This window comes from Thalia democratica, chromosome 9, assembly GCF_965202585.1.
Source record: "Thalia democratica chromosome 9, ktThaDemo2.hap1.1, whole genome shotgun sequence".
NCBI lineage: Eukaryota > Metazoa > Chordata > Thaliacea > Salpida > Salpidae > Thalia > Thalia democratica.
In genome coordinates, this window is record NC_139173.1 from 32,691,422 (window position 1) to 32,712,484 (window position 21,063).

At 25.7% G+C, this 21,063-nt stretch overlaps 1 protein-coding gene across 2 annotated transcripts; it reads left to right on the forward strand.

The window, feature by feature from the left end:
* The first annotated feature begins 561 nt into the window (after positions 1-561).
* LOC145843975 (uncharacterized) lies at positions 562-20,626 on the forward strand. Of its 2 annotated transcripts, none has more exons than XM_082951276.1 (10): positions 562-658; positions 848-918; positions 6,379-6,542; positions 12,129-12,278; positions 13,177-13,262; positions 13,510-13,565; positions 15,382-15,621; positions 17,736-17,903; positions 18,294-18,463; positions 19,347-20,626. In XM_082951276.1, the coding sequence occupies exons 1-10, from the start codon at positions 598-600 to the stop codon at positions 19,483-19,485; spliced, it is 1,305 nt and encodes a 434-aa protein (XP_082807402.1). In that variant the 5' UTR covers positions 562-597; the 3' UTR covers positions 19,486-20,626. The 2 variants fall into 2 exon arrangements, with proteins under 2 accessions (XP_082807402.1, XP_082807401.1); XM_082951275.1 differs by having other exon boundaries at positions 13,507-13,565; positions 19,347-20,624.
* The last annotated feature ends 437 nt before the right edge of the window (positions 20,627-21,063 follow it).

Consider the following 21,063-nt stretch of genomic DNA (forward strand, 5'->3'; position numbering starts at 1 on the left):
TTATCTTTACAGTACTTTTTCTTTATTAAACTAACATATATTTCTATGTGTTAAAAATTTAACACTTCAAAAAAGCTATGCAAGTCAAAAAGCTACTTTGAATTATAAATAAAAATGCTTATAAATGATTTATTATAAAACACAATTAAATTAATATTGCAGTATCTTATAATAATTAATACTTATAAAATTTTTATTTTTTTATGAATATGTAAAAAAATCATTTGTCATTTGAATCTTTACAATGATAGAGATTATAGATAGTTCTTACTAAAAAGAAACAAAAAAGTTTGTACTTTTGAAAACCAGGAAAAATCTAAAAACAGTGGCGACTCTGATACATAATTTTCCATGACTTTCAAAAATTTATTCACAAACAAAAGCTTCTCTCAACAAAGTATAGCGTGTGTGTTGGCCTTAAGAGAAAGTTGTTTTTGCTGATAATTCATTAAAAAAAAAAGTTTAATTTGTCATGATGACAACATATTTTTCAACAAAACTAATTTAAAACATTAGATTTTAATATTAAAAATTTACAATAAACTACATGAATTTATTAGTTTAAATTTAATAGTTAGTTTGTGTTATGTAAAAGCAATGGAGGCTACAAGTAGGCTGTTTGGTTTGGATCGTTTCTTGGGGTACACTTCAACAGAAGGTTTGTTTTTATACAAACTAGTGTAATTATTGTTTATTTTTCTATTAGTTTAATTAAATAGTTAACAAGATTACAGTTTTATATTTGAAGTTTAGTTAATTGTTAGCATGGGCATAGCACTGTATCGAATACAATAAGAGTATAATGTTATATTTTGTTAATTTTTAATACATTTTTGAATTTTTACAGCTGAAGAAGAAAAATTTGAACAGCATTTCTACAAGATCAATGTTAAGCTGCTCCTTGATAATGAAAACAAAGTAAGTGAAAATAGTGTAATCTAAAATTGTTGGTGAAAGTTGTATTTGCCATAATTGTTATTTCAAAAAGTTTTACTTACTGAATTACTTTAGATTTATTTATTATTTAATAGAGTATAAAGTGATATTGAAAAGCTTTGTAAAAATTAAAAAGTTTGAAAATGAGTAGTATTTTAACTATTCAAAAGTATAAATTTAAGTGTTTGTTAGAAACAAGTTCACTGTAATATATAATAAAAACAAATTATACAATATCTTTCTTTTTATTGTACTGGCATATGTTTCTGTGTGTTAACAGATTAACATTTTTTAACTGGATTCTGTAAAAAATAATTATTTTAAAGAAAAAGAATATAAGCTAAGGTAGGTGTATACATGTGTTCATTGAAATATTATATAATTTTATAACAGTTGTATTTAATATAAACTATTTTACCTATTATTAAGGCCATAGGGGGAGGTCCAACATTTTTTTTACAAAAATTAACTTTGGCTTTTATATGAAAACTTTAAATACAAACTACAAGCCTGTTTTTATAGAATTCAAAAATATCATTTAACTTTTGAGATATTTTATTTTATGTAAAAAGTTTCAGATATAAACGTATGACCGCAATTTTTTTGAAATCAATTTTCTTGGAAAGTTAAAAATTCACTACAAGCTATCTCCTCATTCATTTTTCTTCTTCAAATTTTCAGGAAATTTTCTTTATATTAAAAGGAAAAAACGTTACTTTAGAATTTTAATAATGTAAAAAAATTAAAATTTTATCACAAAAATTATAAAAAAAACTGTTTTTTTTTCAAAAAAAATATTTTACAAAAATTGTAACATTTTTTCGTTATTGTATAAAGATTAGACTGTAAAAGTTTGAAGAAGATTGCTTGAAAAATATAAGAGATATATTTTAAATAAAGTAGTCTTTTTTCGCTGTTTTAGTTTTCCCTTTCCATAGGGAACCTATTATGCGGCTCGAATTTGACTAGTCATATCTCAAAAAATAATTTGAATTTTTAAAACGATAAAAAGCATCTTCAAGCTTAGAAAAAACTCTTTAAATAAGATCAATTTGTAAAAAACATGGTTTACCCCCTCATGGCCTTAACCATTAACCTCTAAAAATTTGTAGAAATTATTTTTATTTTAATAAACACTTTTCATATACACCTACCTTAGTTTCTATTATTTTTCTTTACAATATTTATTTTTTTACTGAACCCAGTTGAAGTGTTTTAATCCGTTAAGGGCATAGGGGGGGTAAACACCCTTTTTTGGTTTTTTACCTTATTTTATATAGTTTTTACTAGGCTACAAGATGCTTTTTACAGATTTAAAAAATTTTAAATAGTTTTTGAGATATAGCCGGTCAAAGTCGGAGGCAACAATAAGAACTTTATGGGAGGCGCAAACTAAAATGGCAAACAACTAGAAATCACTAAAAATCTATCTCCTCCTACGTTTTTTGAGATAACTACCTCAAACTTTTAGGAAATGTTCCTTGCAATATTTAGAAAATTCTGTCGGAACAGAATTTAAAAAGAAATAAAAAATAAAATTTTTATAACAAAAAAACTAAAAAAAAACTGTTTTTTTTTGTTTATTTTTTATTTAAAATTTTTATTTTTTAATTTTTTTAAATTCTGTTCCGACAGAATTTTCTAAATATATCAAGGAACATTTCCTAAAAGTTTGATGTAGTTATCTCAAAAAACGTAGGAGAAGATAGAATTTTAGTAAAATAGTCTATTTTTGTTGTTTTAGTTTGCGCCTCCCATAGGGAACCTGTTGCTTCCTCCGACTTTGACAGGCTATATCTAAAAAATTATTTTGAATTTGTAAAATCTGTAAAAAGCATCTTGTAGCTTAGTAAAGACTATATAAAATAAGATAAAAAACCAAAAAAGGGTGTTTACCCCCCTATGCCCTTAACACACAGAAACATATGTTGGTACAATAAAAAGAAGGGTACTGTATAATTTGTTTTTATTATAGTTTTTTTAAATAATTTCAAGTTAAAATAATATATAAACACAAGAACAAAATTTCTTTGTGCGTTTTTACTACACCATATAATTTGCCTGGTTGTGAGCCTCGTGGATAAATATTGTAATAGGTTTTTTGGTTAATTATGTTTTTAATATAATTTCTGCAATAATAAATGACTTTGTTTTCTTGTATAATCCATGGGGCTAATTTGCAATCTTTTGTGTTCACGGAATTTAGATTATACTTTATTTCTTCAAAACGGTTTTTGTCTAGTACAATTTTATCTATTTTTTAAAAATAATCTGAATGGTGTAGTAAAAAGGCACAAAGAAAATTATCCAATAAGACCAGTATTATCAGCTTTCAACACTCCAGAGTACAATCTAGCTAAATGGTTAGAAAAACAAATAAAAAGTTGTTTGTATGACAAGTATAACGTTTCATCATCAAATGAATTTGTTAACAAAATATCCAAGCTAAATATAAAAAAATCAAATGCTTTTGCTAGTTTAGACATGAAAAGCCTATATACACACGCTCCGCTAAAAGAAGTAATTGAAGACATATTAACAACAAATTATGACACAAATATCAAATCAATTTTCAAAGAAACTAAAATTACTAAAAATATATTAAGAAAGATTTTACAGTTGTGCTCCCAAAGTATTTTCCTTTATGGTGAAAAAGTCTACAAACAAATAAACGGTGTTGCAATGGGCAGCCCATTAGCCCCAATCCTAGCCAATTGGTTTGTAGCATCAAAAGAAAATTACCAATTACAAACCAATTCAAAAACAAAACCTCTATTCTACACAAGGTATGTAGATGATATATTTGTAGTCACACAAAACCAAACTGAACTAACAAACTTCTATCATGAAATGAACACTCTACACCCAAACTTAGAATTCACTTTAGAAAGATTGATTGAGGGAAAACTACCGTTTCTTGACACTGAAGTAAAACAAATATCAAACCAACTACACACAAATGTGTACAGAAAACCAACAGACACAGGTCTAATAATGCTATATACTAGTATTTGTTTTAAATCTTGGAAACAAGGTTTAATAAACTTTTATCTAAACAGAGCACTTAATATATGCTCAAATTGTACCGCTTTTAAAGATAAAATTACAAAAATTAAAAACTTATTACTCAAGAATCAGTATCCAAAAAACCTTATAGAGTCCAAAATCAACAAATTTCTTGATGCTCACAAAATTGACAATTCAACATTCAAACAAAATGAAAATATTAACACAAAAAATGAAAAGAAAACAGAAACCGAAAACTACTCTTATTTCACAACAATTTAGGTAGGTAGTTGTTCAATAAGATTCCAAAAACGAATAGCATCCATATTTCAAAAACACAACATTAATATTAAACCGGCTGAGACCAGCAAAAAAGTTTCTGACTACTGCATCAACAAAAGTAAATGCTCGGAAGTATTTGACGCAAATGTTACTTATAAATATACCTGCTCTGCAGATCAGAGCATCTCTTTCATCATCATGGCAAATATTCCGACGAATTACAGACCAATGTGGAACAGATAAAAACAGCGCAATATTTGAACATCTTTTTAATTGCACACCCTGTCAAAACTCTGACATTGTTCAAAACTTTAAAGTTTAAAAACAATGTAAGCAAAGCGAACTCTACAGCTTGGAATCAATATTGATTGAAGAAGAGTGACCTAAGTTAAATACGCAAGTAGCATTAAATGGAAAAACAAAATTATTAACAATCTACTAATAATTGTACCTTTAGTTTTTAAGTGATAAATCTCTAATTTTTGTATTTTTAATTTATTCATACATCATAATTTAAAGTTATTTTTTGAGCTGTTCACTTAACAAAATTTTTTTCAAAATTCTTTTAAAATTTATCACTTGAGAATGAAACTCGTATGGTTTTGAAAAGCTTTGTGTAATAAAATATAAAAAACAAAATGAATAATCTATTGATATTCTTTTAAACTATTGTTTTGTGTTTAGATATACCTAATAAATTTCAAAATGGTGACATGAGATAATCAAGACTGTTTAAATTTTATATACTTGGGATTCAAATTGAAAAATCATTCTTTTAAATTACAAAATGTTATAAGTTAGCTTTGACATCATTTAAAATATTACATTAAAATAGATTATGGTCATAAGTTACAGTTCAAAGAGAGGTAAGTGATTTTGAAACAGTTTTATATAAACCTAGATGATTACAAATAAAAATGCCAATGGTATATATTTTTTATTGGGTTGAGTTATAATTAGTTAATAAAAAAAATCAACAAAATTTGTTCAAATTGTGGGGATTGTCTAATTCAAAGGTTGTACATTGAAGTGTTAAAGAGTATGAAAATAAACACTTACTTTATTCAGGTGTAAAACTTTTAACTAACTTAATAATGTTTAGTAAATGTTTAGTAGATGATGTAAGTTTTTAAGATATTGGAGGAAAGTAAGTATACTATTTTTTTATATCCATGCAATAATGAACAAAACGAGTACTATTAGAGAAAAAATTAAACTTAGTTTTAGTAACTTTCTTGACCCCTTTTACTCAACTGGTTCTTTTTAAACAATATTTTTAAATGTTCTATTAGTACTAATATGTATTTTTAAATTACATAGAATGTTTGCATATTGGAGTTGAGAAAAATTATTTAAATCTAAAAATCTGCTATGTAGAACCTAACTATATTTAAATGAGATATTTTTTACATGCAAATGTTTTGCAATTTGTTTTGAATAAACAAAAAAACTTTTAAAGGATTGCTTAAGTATAAAGGAGAAAATTGATATGTAGTTAATGCTAGTTTTTTTAATCTTTTTAAAATTCCACTTTGACAAAAAATTATTATGCGCTTTTACATTGATTTGTATACCTCAAAAATATCTTTTTTTATTGTTTCAATTGTTTATAATATCTTGTAATAACAATGATAACTTTTTATATGCCAGAAGATTCTAGCACCAAACTAGACTAAAAAATAAAACTAATAAAAAAGCAAAGCTTGAACATTTTCACAGGAAGGCCTTTGTGGTACATCATTGTTGACTTAGAATTGACTGACATTATTATAAATTATTTTTATTTGTATGTAATAAACAGATTACTAATTACTTTCAAGTAATTTTGTAGTAAATACAATGAATAAATTTACACAGGAAGACGTTTGTGGCACTTAATTGTTAATATTATTGTCTAATTTTTAACTAATTTAAAGTTTTTTTATAAATAAATTTTACTTTTAATGAATGGATTACTTTTTTATTACAAGTACATTTTAAAGAATTAACACAATAGAACTAAATGAATCGATATATTTCCAAAGAAAGACTTTTGCAGTACTTTAATGTTAACAAAGAAAAACCTGATGTTATTGCTTATCACTTGCAGGAAACAGATTACTTATTTGTTACAAGTAGTTTTTATACTGCTTATAATTTAATTATTTTCCACAGGAAAGCGTTTGCGGCACTTTGTTGCTGACCCACAACAACCTGATGTTCGACCCGTCGCGCGATGACGTCACAGCTAAACGCGACGGGGTTTCCAAATACGGCATGATGTGCGACTTCAGTGACGTCATAAGCATCTACTGCCTCCAAGTGTTCGATGACAAAAAGTTTGTTTGTGTGGAGTTTTTTGTTTAAATGTTAAATGTTTGCACTGAGTTTTACTGTCACCTGTTTTAATATAATGTGTTTGTGTTATAGTTTAATTAAACTGTAAGATTCTATATTTTTTTTGGTTTTGTTTTAAAACGTTTGAAATGATGAATATATAATACATTTTTTTCTGAAGTCCTAGATCAGTTACTGCTCAAAAATTTCTAATGTTTTATATCAATTTAAAAATAGGTAATATTTCTAAAAATATCTTTTTAACTGTTCAAGTTTAACAGTATCTAACATAAGTTGTTTTAAACTAGCTTATTTATGCCTACTTAGTATTTTTCTTGCCTTTATTAAAATTAATTCAATGCTACTAGACTGAAAAACAATAAACTTCTTTCATTACTATTGTCAGTTTGAAACTAACTGCTTGGTAAACTATAATTTGTAGATTATTGATAGAAAATCTTCAAACAATACTAGTAGGATTTCAACATAACAGTAAAAGTTGAAACTCAATAAAATATATATAGCAGATGAACAAGTTTATAATATTTCAAATTTAATAAAAACATATGCTGACCAATTAATTAGTTAGTTACTTGTTAATCACCATGCATCTCCGCAAGACCATCAGTAACATTTCATGTGGTATTGTGCAACTCGATATCATAATCAACTGTTGCTGATGGTTGCGTGGTTCAGTATGATGCTTATTGAATGACTTCGATAAAACATCTCAGCTTTGCTAACAACTACTAGTTAGTTACTGATTAAACACAATTAAAACTTTCTTATTTGCAAACTTAACAAGTTGACTATTACAATTCGATTGTCTTCCAAAAGACTGTGGTCTGACGATCAAACCCTTATCTATGTTAACTTGAGCTTATCTCACGGCATACGAAAGTCCAGGCTTAGGCTATGTAGACTTTCGCCGATGTTTTCTTTGGTTGTTAGTTGAAAACTTTTTTTTCTTGAAGCAACATTAGAGAAAAAAGTTCGGCTATAAACAAGCCTGAAAGATATTACAGGTTTATGTGTAAACCAGTAATGTTTTTCTTCAAGTTTTTATTGAACAATTTTAGCGTTTAGTTTGAAACTTCTCTCAGTTGTATATATTCAATTTCTTGAAGAGTTGTTGAAGAACAAAATATTGAAGAAGATGATTCAGACGCTGAAGTCACGCTGCAGTTTCCATACATGGCCCATTTTATCGAGCGCGTCAAAGGTTGGTCCTGGTGTCTCTGCAATCAGTAATGACATTAAAGATTTAATTTGTGAAAAATGCTTCAGTAATTGTTTTTGTGGAAAAAAAATTATCAAAAAAAAAGTCTAAGTATAACATTTATTTTCAATATGAATTTCACATAATTTTAGTTAAGTTTTCTAGCAAATTCAATATGAATAAAAGTAGACAATGGTTTTCAGAAGAATTTGTTTTTGCTTCATAAAAGTAGTTATGTCTTCGACAACAAAACAAATTGAAAAATTTTGCCTGAGAAATGATTTTCAAATTGCAAATAGTAATTTTTTAAAATCCTCTCTCCAGATCAGCTCATACCAAACGACAGCTGGGAATTTGTAAAAGAAGAAAATGTAAGAAGAAATGACAAAAAGTAATGAGCTTTAAGTAGCAATCACATCAGTTTTAATTCAGTAATTAGTTCAACTACATTTCGAATCTTCACAAAATTCTTTAATTTTCAATCTTATTCAAATTTTCATTCTTTTAAATTCTTTCTTTATTTAATTCGTTTGATATACTTAGTAGCAATTTCATCAGTTGTAATTCAGTAATTAGTTCATATATACAACTCCAATCTGTACAAATTTTCAATAATTCTATAATTCAGTAATTAGTTCAAATACATTTTAAACCTGTACAAATTTATTTTTTTACTCTTTTTATTGATATAGTTTAATATACCTTAGAAGAAATTATATAGCTTGTAATTCTGTAGTTAGTTCAATCAAGTTTCGAACCTGTACAAATGTTACAATATTTTCCTTTAGTATTCCTTTTATTTTTTCATTTACTTTACTTAATTTGTTTTATTAAATAATCTTGGTTGAAATTATACCAGGTGTAATTCAGTAATTAGTTCAATTACATTTCGAATCTATACCATTTTTTTCCTTTATTTTATTTATTTAATTATATTAATTGTAATTCAGTATTTGATTCAACTAAGTTCTAAATCTGTACAACTCTACAATGTTTTGAGGTAGTATTTCTTTATTTCTTCTTTTTATTTTTGTTTCTTTTACTTGGTTTTTTCATTTAGTTCGATAGGCTAAGTAGCAAGTATACCAGCTCTAATTTAAAGAGTGACTGCAGTCGACTACTTTTCAAATTTTTAAAAACGACACTGTCTCTAATGTAGCATTATTATAACATGGGTTGCTTTAAATTTCGGTGGTACCTAAACGAATTTAGACACTTTTTGGAGTTACTGAAAACTAAATAGTCATCTATTAAAGTCAACTTGTAATATAAACAGGGTTGCCAAAATCTGGAAGAACCTGAAAATATCTGGAACTTAAGAATTTAGAAAAAATCTGGAACAACCTTGAATTTGAAAAATTTAAAACAATTTAACATATTGAATTATAAAATTTACACTAGGTTCAAAAAATCTGTCAAATACAAAAAAAAATTTTGTACAACCTTGTATATAAAAATTGAAATAGTTTTCAAAATGTTGGTCTATAGACTATTTGAAAAAACTAATTATATATTTAATACGATTTAATTTATTTTCAAAATTGTAAATAAGTTAAAAAGTCTTATTTATGTGTTAACTGCTTTAACAAGTTATGAAGAATTAAAAAAATTCCCAATTCTAAACTCTTAAAACCAATTTTCAGTTTTTAAATTTTACAGTTTCTATTTAAAATTAAAAAGACAAAAATTAACATTAAAAAAAGAAACAACTGAAATAAAAAAAGATAAATATAAATGTAATTTGATTTGAAATTATTTAAAAAAATGTTTTCTAATTGATAAACCAGTATTTCATAATTAAGTTTAATAACTAATTCGAATATTTTAAAATATTGAATTAGCTGCTTATTGTTGAATTATTAATTGAAAAACGCTTAAGCTTAAATAAACAGATGTGTTATTTGCTTACTTAGTTGCGAATTTCAATCAAATTTGGATTTGTGAATTTTCTAAACTTTTCTTATTAATCGAAAAGTTCAATTGATATTTTAACTTGTTTTTATTTTGTTTGGTAGTTTTATGTGATTAAAATGATTTTAAACAAATTTGTAATAAAAGCTTATCACAACTTATTAGATTTTTTTGAATATAAATTAATAACTACTATAGTATGCAATAAAATCGGTTAAAAAAAACCATACAAAAAAGTTGTCTCAGCTCTTTTAAAACAAAAAAAAAACAGACCCAGAGATCTTTCGTTTTTTATATACTATAGTATGGTTGTATACGTTTGTACTTTTTTCAAGTTAAAAGTTTAACAAAGCAAAGTCTTAATTAAATTTTTTTATTTTTTTTAGCTTAAATCACTTTAATTATTTACAAAACACTTGGTAGTAGAAGTATTTATAAACTTGCAAAATACTGTAGGTTGAAATATTTGAGAAAGGTATTGAAATTGTAAGTTGTCATGATTTATAATTTAGTTTGACAAACTTTTTGGTTTTGATTGATAACTTATTTTGATATGGTGGAATGTTCTATAATTTTTTTATAAAAATTATACTTAGCACGGTGATCATGATTGATAGTGATTAAGTTTTCTAAAATATATTTTGATTGTAATTACTATTTCTTAAAGTGCTGCTTAAAAAAAATCTTTAAACTATCAATTAATTGAAAAAATAGTTGTTTTTGTAGTTGGTTTAAATCCATTGATTGTTTTTATTTTGTACATGTTAAGTTTGCTTTTGCTTTAAACCGAGCAAGCAGTGTTAATTTTTCAAAACTTTTTTTTTCTTTCACAAAGATGTCGAAACAGACTAAGAGACCAACCATTTTGAATGACCTCATCAATTTTTTTTCTCTCCGATCAAAAAGTGCATGTGGTATGCAGTATAAATTTTTATTAATATTTATTACTCATTTCTGATAATCCTCTCACACAAATGTGTCGAAACAGATAGAGACCATTTGAAGTGATTTAACTAATTTCAAAACTTTTTTCTCTCCAAACTGCATGCTTTTTACACACAAATCAAATATTGGCTTGTCTGCACCGTTTGTTTGTAAACAAACGCATAAACACCACCGATCATAAACATGAAATCATCAAATCAGTATCAGCTTTCCTGTAACCTGTATTCAGTTTGATTTAGATTTTTTTTTGAAAGTTTTTTTTGTAATTTAACATACAAACACCTGTGATTACAAAATCATTAAATCAGTTTTATTTTTTGATCAGTTTAATTTTATTTTTTGTTGAAAGCTTATTATGCTGGGTATGCACCTCAACCCTTTGTATCACGAATTCATCAGTGGATTTTAGTTAGTTTACTTCTATATTACTATACTTTACTAAGGCGGAATTAGGTCTTTTTTTGTTGAAAAATTTGTGATTGTTGTTTTTTAAAAGAGGCCGTCTTTTTTAGAGGGATATGATTTTATCTGACTTGTGATGGCAATCAGTATTTTTAGATTCTCTCAAGTAACGAAACATTTTTATTTTTATTATTTTTTGATACATTTACAAAAGTTATGCTTGTTTTTGACTTTTTGTATTTGAAACAACGTTGTCTCTAGTTTTTAGTTTTAAACAATCAGGTAAAATTAGGCTAGTTTAAAATTTTTATGAAAGTTAGATTATTATAATTTTTATTTGTCATAAATCATACCACAGTCTTACATTTTATCTAAAATCAATTACTGTGATAAATGTTGTTGTTTAATCCAGAATTTAAATGTGAGGTTAAAAATCAGCACAATAGAATGTATCAAAAACAAATTGTATATACGACTCTAAAAATAAGTCGACTAACAAAATATGTGTCAGTAGAGCATAATGGTTAAACAATTATTTTCCTTAAAATGACCAAATAAATATTTTAGCTCACACATATGCCAAAATATTGGTCTTATTTATAAAAATTTATAAAACTACTAATCTATGATGTATGAAAAAACATATTTTTCATTATAAGCTTAAAGCATAAGTAGTACACACTAAATACATTAAGGGGTGTAAGAATAACTCAGGTTAGTTTATTGATACCCTGACTAGTTAGTTTGGTTCTAAATTAGTCACAACTCTGTTTTTAATGAAAAATATCAGGTTTAATTAGTATGATAAAAAAATCAGCATTTTAGATTGTATATTTGTTGTTGGTTATAAATTAGTGAAAATTCTGTTTTTTTTTAATAATAAGTAAGATTAGTGTGATAAAAAACTCAGCATGTTAGACTTTATTATTTAATTGTTCTTAGTAAAATTTTTGTTAACTAAAAAACGCAATAAATACCTGGAAAAAACTAAAAAATAACTACCTTTTTAACTCATGGTTATTTTAACAATGACACACAAGTCATCCATGTCTTTAAAATATCATTTTATAAAAAAATTATAAATTTTTTTTTTTAACCAATTTTTTTTCAGTGCACATGAAAATTTTCTGTGCGTGGGTCTGGTGGAACCGATGAAGAAAACGTATTCGACCGACGAAAGTTCCTCCGAAACGTTCACAGATGGAAAAAGTTCCTGTGAAGGCAGCAAAAACATTTTCTTCAAACTTGAATCGGATAATAAGTGAGTCATTGTTGCTAAAACTATGTTAGTAATCAGGTGTCTTAATTAGGCAAGCTTGCTTAAAAATACATGAGGTAATAATAATAGTTTTATGAAACTTTGATTGTTACATTTCGTTCTCTTTTAATTTTAAAGAATCGTAAAAATTATAACTAGTTTAGTACGTAAACATTATATCTAGCTGAAATAAGATAAAAGTTCTGCCCATTGTCAACATATAGGTATTAATGTGGTTCTATTTATGTTTTGCAGAGTAAACAATATTAAAGTAAACAATGCTCTTTTATTTATTTGTTTTTTAATAAAAAAATATTTTAAAAGCTTTTGTTTGGTTTACATTTTTATGTAAATTTGTAATGATTTTGTGAACGGTTAATGTTTAATTTAGCGAATTTCGTTTTTTTACCTGTTCAGTTCATACTATTGCAAATACTAACCACAAAATAAACTTTGAATAAATTTACCTTGAGCACAACATTTGAAATAGATTTTGAAATTTGCAAAATAAATCTTAAAATTTCAGCAGTATATGTATAGGGTAAGTTTTATATTTTGAAGTAAAGGAATTTTTTTTTAACCTAAAAATTTATATTGTTCTACACTTTGATTATCATTCAGATATAAAAAAAGCAAACATGTTGAAACAAATCTACATAACTTGAGTAATTCACACAAGTTAACAAGCAATTGTTGAACATTCTCTATAAAGTTTTGAGTTTGCCAATTTTTTACTACTTATAAAGTGTGATTAATATTTTTTTATATCTAGTTTCAAACATACTCATATACATTGATAGACAATAATTATTTTAGAATAAAACAAGTTTACGTGTAAAAATGTTGATATCTAGTTATTTTGAAATAAATTGACAATAAACTCAATTAAATAAATTTTCAGTGCATCCGACTTATTATCATTTTTAACCGAATCTCAGGAGGACGACCATTTCTTTGCAATTGAAAAAAATTCAGATTTTGCCAAAGGTTTGATTTTACTGTTTTTAAATGTTTTTAAATAATTGTTTCAGTATAAAATGTTTTATTTAAGCTTAACATTTATAATTATTAATAATTGTAACTTATAATAAATAAATAAAAAAGTATCTATTAATAGTATCACTAAAAAAAATACTTTAAAGGTAAGATGTTATAAAATAAATTCCTTGTAATTTTAAATTGCTAACTAATTATTTAGATTTTTAAATTTCAAGTTTTTTTCAACGAACAGAAGGAATAAATTTCGAAAGAATTTCAACTACCGAAGAACAAATAAAAACTGATTGGAAGGTATTGTTTGTTTATAATATTTTCTTTTTTATTAAGTACTTATAACATAAAGCAGGTTGAAATCTAATATAGTTGATGTTTTGTTACTTAGATCATGCACTTGATTTATATTTAAGAATTAAGATTGTTAGAATATGAAAATAGTTTGTTTTGAACGTGTTATGCTTGCTTCAAGCTTGGGTAGCTAAAAAAAAACAATTGAGCTTTTGAGAAAATAAATTGTGATTTTAAAGTAAGTTTTAAACTAGAAATAACTATTAAAGTTTAAGTCAGTTAATGATTTAAGCAATTTATAACTTGAAATAAAAATCAAGCAAATCGTGTAATTGATTTTCAACAATTTAAACACATTTTAATATGGACATATTGCATAAGCATTCAAAGTATTTTTGTCATTATACAATCGTATTGTCTATTGTTGAATAAACTGACTAATACAGCCAGCAACTCATTGTATTATCAATTCAATCTTTGTGTCAAGTAAGTATTAAATAGTAGCTTTCTAAACAATGAAGTGCTTTTTAACTCAAAAAATTAAATTATTGGACATAATGAATTGTAAACTTTTTTTTTTGAATGATTTAAATAAGAAAAATGTAAATTATAATTTTCCTTATTGTTAAAAATCAGTATAATAATTGAAAAACTGCTCATAGTAATTAAGTAATTTTACATAGTAGTTACCATAATTAAAATGAGATTAAGTTAAACATGGTTTTAATTAGTTAACTAAAAGTTATAGAGTAGGCTTACAATAAATTACTCTCCTAGGTTAACTAATTGTGGGTCTATTAAACACATAAGTTTCATATTAGTTACACTTTATATTTATTAGGTTTTTAGCTAATATATACAATTCGTTAAACAATTAATCAAGTGTATGCAGTGCTTTAAAGTAAGTCTTTTATAGGTAGTATTTATTTAAACATACAAAAATAATTAGTATTATAAATATAGACTCGGTTTTTTATATAGAGCTTGTAATATTTTATGCATTCTTTTATAGCTAAAAGTTAGAAACAGGCTAACAGTGACAAATATTTATGATTGTTTATAAAGAGTTCACTTTAAGCAAAACATCAGACTATTTTATTGATTGTTTTTAATTATAAAAATTTTGAGGTTAGCTTGTAAAAAAAGTAATATCATTTAATAAAATAGCAACGTTTTATTTAAGTGTTTTTTTTTTGATAAACATTTTTAAAGCTAAAACACTTCTCCTTCATTTAGTAGAATTTAATTTAAAAATCTTGCATTTATTAAAAAAATATAAGATAAGTCACTTATAACTACGGGTGGCTAGTTATGTTTTATAAACATAACAAGTTAATACAATTATCAATTATTTTTGTTGTACGACTATAAAGTTTTTTTTAAAGTTTATCGAACAAAGTTGATGTTAGTTTTAATAAATTATCTTTTTTGAAATATATTTTTGAAAGTAAATTTTTTAGATGTCCTAATTAAAATCTTTGTTTATGAAAATTTGTTCTTTTGTTGTTGCTAAATTAGAAAAAAAGCATTCCTCTAAAAATTATCATAAGTATTTTGCATTTTTAATTTTTTTGGACTGATCAAAACTTTTTGTTTTAAAAGTTTATAAAAAAAACTTAATAAGTAAAAAGGTGATTAGTAAGGATAAAAATTAATTAAACAACTAAAAATGACTTTAAAGATTAAATTCCAAAAATGAAAAACAACATAATTAAGAAATTAACAGCAAATAATTTAGTTATTACTATATAATAACTAAATATTTAATAATTTATTATATAAATAACTAAATAAAATTCAAAAACAAAAAAAAAATCAAAAGGTGAAGAGAAAACACGACGAACAAGCAGTCATGACGTCACAAATGGAAAGGTCGGCCACTTCCTCCCACATCCGCTCCATGACGTCATCGACGACGACGATGGAGCGGTCTGTGACGTTTTCCGACACCATGGTGACGTCACAAGCGTTGGAGGAGGCGTGCGAGTTCGATTATGACGCCATGCAATTGGAGGGAGAAAGCAAAATATTTCCGGTGTGCCCGACAGACACCCTCACCAAGGTTTGAAAATAATAAATTTTAATATTTGAATATTTAATTAAAGTGATGGAGGTATTCAAACTTAAATTTACATGTAGCAATATTTGAAAACATTAATCATTTATTTATCATTTATGAATTATTTGTCTTGTGCTGTTGTTCATAGAAACTTCAGTTATAGAATTAAAAATAGAAAGTAAAAATTAAGGTGTGCGCACTTTAACCAAGCTTTAAAAATTAATAAAAAATTATATTTTAAATAATGAATTAAGAAATTTTTGTTTTCTTGAAAGTAAAATATTTCCAGTGTGCGCATATTAACCAAGCTTCAAAAATCAAAAATATTTCATTTATTAAATAATGAATTAAGGAACTTTTTTTTAATACTCGAAAAAGTCGCAATTTTTTTGCTACCGAAAACTGGTAGTAAATAAAATATTTAATTTTCACATCTTTATTTTTTAATAAATTTAGAAAAGTTACCTACCTTTCAACAATATCTATGAGATATGTGTTCAAGTTAACAAACATTTCTCTTATGACTTTACTGTTTGAAATGATAAACAACAGCATAAGACGTGCCTTGTGTTTCTATTTATAGTGCATAACTGAACTTAAAATTTATAAATTAATTAAGTGTTTGTTTAAGTTTCACTTGTTTTTGATTTTTAAAGTCTAATTTCGTTATTTTTGTGTTGGATTTATTTTTTTATATAACTCTGAATAATTTGCTGAGAAGTAATTAACTTTTTCTTAAATGTAAAATCTTGCTTTATTTTACCTTAAAGAGTATAACGTTATGTTATAAACTTATTTGATAAACATTTTTTTAAATAAAAATAGTAGTTGTAGAATTTTTGGTTAAATTGACGTTTGTTGATTTTATTTAACAGCATCAATTGTGTGCAGTCAAAGTGCTGCAAATAATAAGGCTATTTGCTTAACAAAATATAATATTTTATTATTACTTTATTAGTAATTGGTAAATAATTTATTGTGAACTCAAAAATCAGTGTTAGTTCAGTGCACTTTTTTCACAGATAAACTTTTTTTAATAAAAAATAAATAATCATGACTTGAAGCGAAGTAAAGCAAAAAACAACTTCCAAATTTCAAAAGAAATTTGGAAACTATTTTTATTTATCTGAATGCATATTGTATAACAATATAAACCCAATTTAAAATTTAGTTTAAGTTTTAAACTGTTATATCATTATTAACTGACTGTAATTAAATAAAAACATTTTAATACTCCAAAATTATCACTTCCTCAAGCCCTATTGTTTAGTTTCCGGAGTAAATGTTTAAAACTTTTTGTTCATCTACACTTTTTAAGTTGCATGTGGTTTTAGTATGTTTTGTTCATTTTACAACATCCAAATAAAGCAAAACCGTTATTAATATGCAGTGCTAAATTGTGTGGTAGCAACTCCAGTCGAATAAAATTTATTGTTGGTAAAATTTTAGATATTTTTTGATAAAAAAAAGTTAAAATTAAAACGCTAAAAAGAAAAGTATTGAAAACCTATAGCTTCTCGTAAAATAGAAATAAGTAAACTATAAAATCGTTCAAGGACTTAGCTTGGATCTGCAAAGCTTTAATTTCTTTGAACATGGTCCTTTGATTTATATTTTAAGTTTTTTGGTGTTTAAGTTGTGAAAAAATTACTGCAAGATCTTCTTCAAAAAAACATCGGCCAAAAGCAATACAATTTCGTTCAAGCTAAGTCCTTCTCACTGTTTTCAGCATTTAATGATAAAATAAACTTTAAACTCAAATAAATGTATTTTTACCGAAAAAAGCTATCATCAAGATATTTATAAAAAGACTGCATAAAAACAAGACAACTTCCAGATAAATCAAGAGAACCCTTACATAGAAGTAGAGAACTCTTATTTTTAATGCGAGCTATGTCTCTCACAAAAAACTCTCATAAACTCTCTAACTCGTTCAACAGCTAGGCAAGGAGCTACCGGCAAGGTTGGGAGGGTACCCTTGGAAATTAGTGTATTGATTTCGTAAAATACAATTCTAAAAAACACTTTAAAAACCCTTTTTGAAACTTTACATTGTATAAAACGTGGTTTTGAACATTTAGTTTTCGAACATTAAACTCTCTCACATTATTCAACAGCTGGGCAAGGAGCTGCCGGCCAGGTTGGGGGGTTACCCGTGGAAGCTGGCGTACAGCACGAACGAGCACGGCATGTCCCTGCAGCAGATGTACAGGAACATGAAGGCCTTCAACCCGAATCAGGACGAGGTTGCCACCGTAGTGCTGGTGCAGGACGTCAGGGGAAATGTGAGTTTTCATATAAATTTTTAAAATAATTATAAAGATAGATATTATGATGATTGTGCTGCAGGATGTCAGGGGAAATGTAAGTTTGAATTGTTTGATGATTTTTTAAAATGAAATAAGTAAAATTTAACTCGCATTGAATTTTGTTTTTGAAGTTTAATGTTTAAGTTAACTTATTTAAGAAATAAAACAACAACAACAACAAAAAAATATTTTAATGTTTATCAATGTCGATTGTTCAAAAGTTTACTCAGTTTATTAAAAATAATGCTGAAATTTTATTAACTTTTCACCCTTGTATCCGGATCATTTTTGTTTTTATCAGTATTTATTTATTTTTACTTAATATTTTTTAACAATTTAATTATTTTTAACACCACCACCATCCAGGTGTTCGGATCTTTTTGTTCGTGCCAACCTCGCGTATCCGACACGTTTTACGGGAACGGGGAGAACTTCCTGTTCAGTTTGAAACCACGTGACTGTTTTTACAAGTGGACGGGCGAGAACAGGTTCTTCATGAAAGGAAGCAAGGACTGGCTCAGCTTCGGCAGCTCCAGGTATGATGGTGTGAAAATAAATGGTTGTTGAAAATGTTGGAATTATTTATGTTTGTTTAAAGTTGTTTAAATTGGATTAAACTGTAGACTAAAAGTGGTTTGAAAGTTTCTAAGAGGCTCCAGGTTTTTGTTTTTCATAAAGTTTTTAACAAATTTGACTTTGGTACACCCTACATTGTTTTTTGCTAGAGCTTTTTATAGAATAAAAATAAAATTTTTTTTGAATTTTGAATGACAGCATAATAATAAACACAACAGTTGTTTTAATTTGTTTTTGTTAAATGTTTATGTTAAGTAGTGGTTCTTAATACCTAAAAATAAAGTAAAACAGATACAGTTAAGCATAGTTTTTGATTAGCTGAAAGAAAAACTAAAATAAAAAATGTTTGAAAAAATAAATTAAAACATTTTAAACTAAGGCAATGTGGTAATGTTGGAATGATGGTGTGAACATTTTATGTTTTTGTTTGTTTGAAGTTGTTTAAATTGGATTAAACTGTAGACTGGAAGTGGTTTAAAAGTTTTCAAGAGGCTACGAGTTTTTATTTTCTGTATTTGTTTTGATAACAGCTGCGTTAGTTTTACAAAACATTTTATTTAATATATTGATAAAGCAGCAGTTGTTAAGATCTTCAAAAACTGTTCACAATTTATATATATATTTTTTTTCTTAATTTATATAAAAAAATAGAATGTTAAATACTTTTACAAATTATTTTACAAACAGCGGCAAAGTGGGATTATGCATTGGTTGATAACAGTATGTTTTTATGTATTCAAAAATTTTGAGAACACTAAATAATAAAATAAACTTGATTATTAGCTGCAATAAAAAACAAGCTTAAAAAACATTAAAAAATCAAAAAATACTTTTTCTAAACAGCGGCAAAGTGGGGTTGTGTGTAGGTGAACGATTATTCAGAGGAATGAGCCAATCTTGCAAGACTTTCGATAATCCGCCACTGTCGTATAACCGAGATTTCAGCATCCAGACAGTCGAAGTTTGGTGCTTGACATCGTGATAAAATTAGAAAAGAAATATTTCTTTTTTAAATAGTCTTTATGGTCCCTAGTCAGTATAATTACTTTTTTAAATTTTACTTGGACACAAAAACAACATTGTTTTTATATATATTTTTCAATTTAGTTATTAAAATAACTAGTATTAGCCTTTGTGGGCCTTAGTCTTGGTATATTTACATTTTAGAATTTTACTTTGATAACAAAAAGCAACGCTGTTGTGTTCTGGCAAGGTTTTTACAACTTTGAAATTATTTGCCAACTTTATTTGCCTACTTTTTAACTTAAATTATCAAAAATGGATTTTTTTATCAAAAATCTCTAGCAGGGTCTTTATGTTGGAAATAAAAAAACGAACAGTCTGATTATTTTTAAAACTCAATTTTTGTTCCAATTTTGTGCCACCGATAAAAAATATTTTCCTAGCTAGTTGATCAGTCTTGGTAGATCTTTTTAGGTCTCTGTAGGTCTTTCTTAGTTCAAAGAGTTTCTGCTGATAAAATGGCTTATGGCGTCATAGTCAATATTTGCTATAGTGGTAGTTGTTATACAAAGCTAAAATAGTTTTCCCAAGTTTTTTTTAACTATTTTCCATTACTTATAAAGACTTTTTGTTTACCTTTTTTTAATAAAAACTTATACAAAAAAAAAATTCTAAGGTGACTAATGACCTAATATAGAATTAATATAGATTTTTTTTGGATGGAGTTAACATTATCGTACAAATTTTATAAGTCCCAGAATAGTACAATGTTGAGTATTAGTATTGGTACGAGATACTTGAATTCAAATTATTATTAATTTTTAAAAGTTTTTTTTTTAAATCTAGTACTACCACATAACAAACTAGGTAAGTTGAGACAACAAAAATTACGATGTGTCTTCTGTTCTGTCTACCTTTTTTAATAATTTTACTATGTTTTACTTTGTTTTTCAAACTTTAATTTAAAACTTTTTATCTCTTTTTCGTGGCATTATTATTTGTTAAAAAGTTTTTTCTATACAGTTTTTATTTTTTAGCTATTTAAAATATTTTTTAAGATCAACAAACACAACACATATATCCATATTTAAATAATTAAAAATAGTTTTACCTACAAAGACAAAATAAGGATGTATTTATTATTTTTACGTGCAATTTAACAAAGATAATTCAAAGTGCAAAGTTTTATGAAAATTTTAATATCTTAATGTTCTTTTTGTGACGTTTTTAAGAAAGTAAAATTCATTTTTTACAAAAATATGTTGTATATTTGAATTTTTTTCAAAAGTTTTCATTTATCATTCACAATAAAGTTAAACAAAATAAATCAATTAGCGTTTCTTCACAAATATCGTACTAAAATTTATTTATTTATTTACTTAACATATTTCTATCAAATTGTTTTTTCCGTTTATTAATGTTTTTAAATACCAACCAAAGTTTATTTTCTCGACTTTTAGTTTTTTTTCTTTTTTTGTTGTTCTAGTTTGCAATAATAAATTTCTAGATAAAAATGCAACCTTTAAAATCTTACCTTGTTTTTTATTAGTTATAAAGTGTAACATTTATTATTGATTAAAAAAAATAATTATTTTAT

Bases quoted from the DNA above. Each gene is read 5' to 3' on its own strand.
- LOC145843975 (XM_082951275.1), top strand. From the start codon at position 598: ATGGAGGCTACAAGTAGGCTGTTTGGTTTGGATCGTTTCTTGGGGTAC. The intron at 6,543-12,128 runs GTTTGTTTGTGT...ATTTTTTTTCAG, and splicing joins CAAGTGTTCGATGACAAAAA to TGCACATGAAAATTTTCTGT. The intron at 12,279-13,176 runs GTGAGTCATTGT...ATAAATTTTCAG, and splicing joins AAACTTGAATCGGATAATAA to TGCATCCGACTTATTATCAT.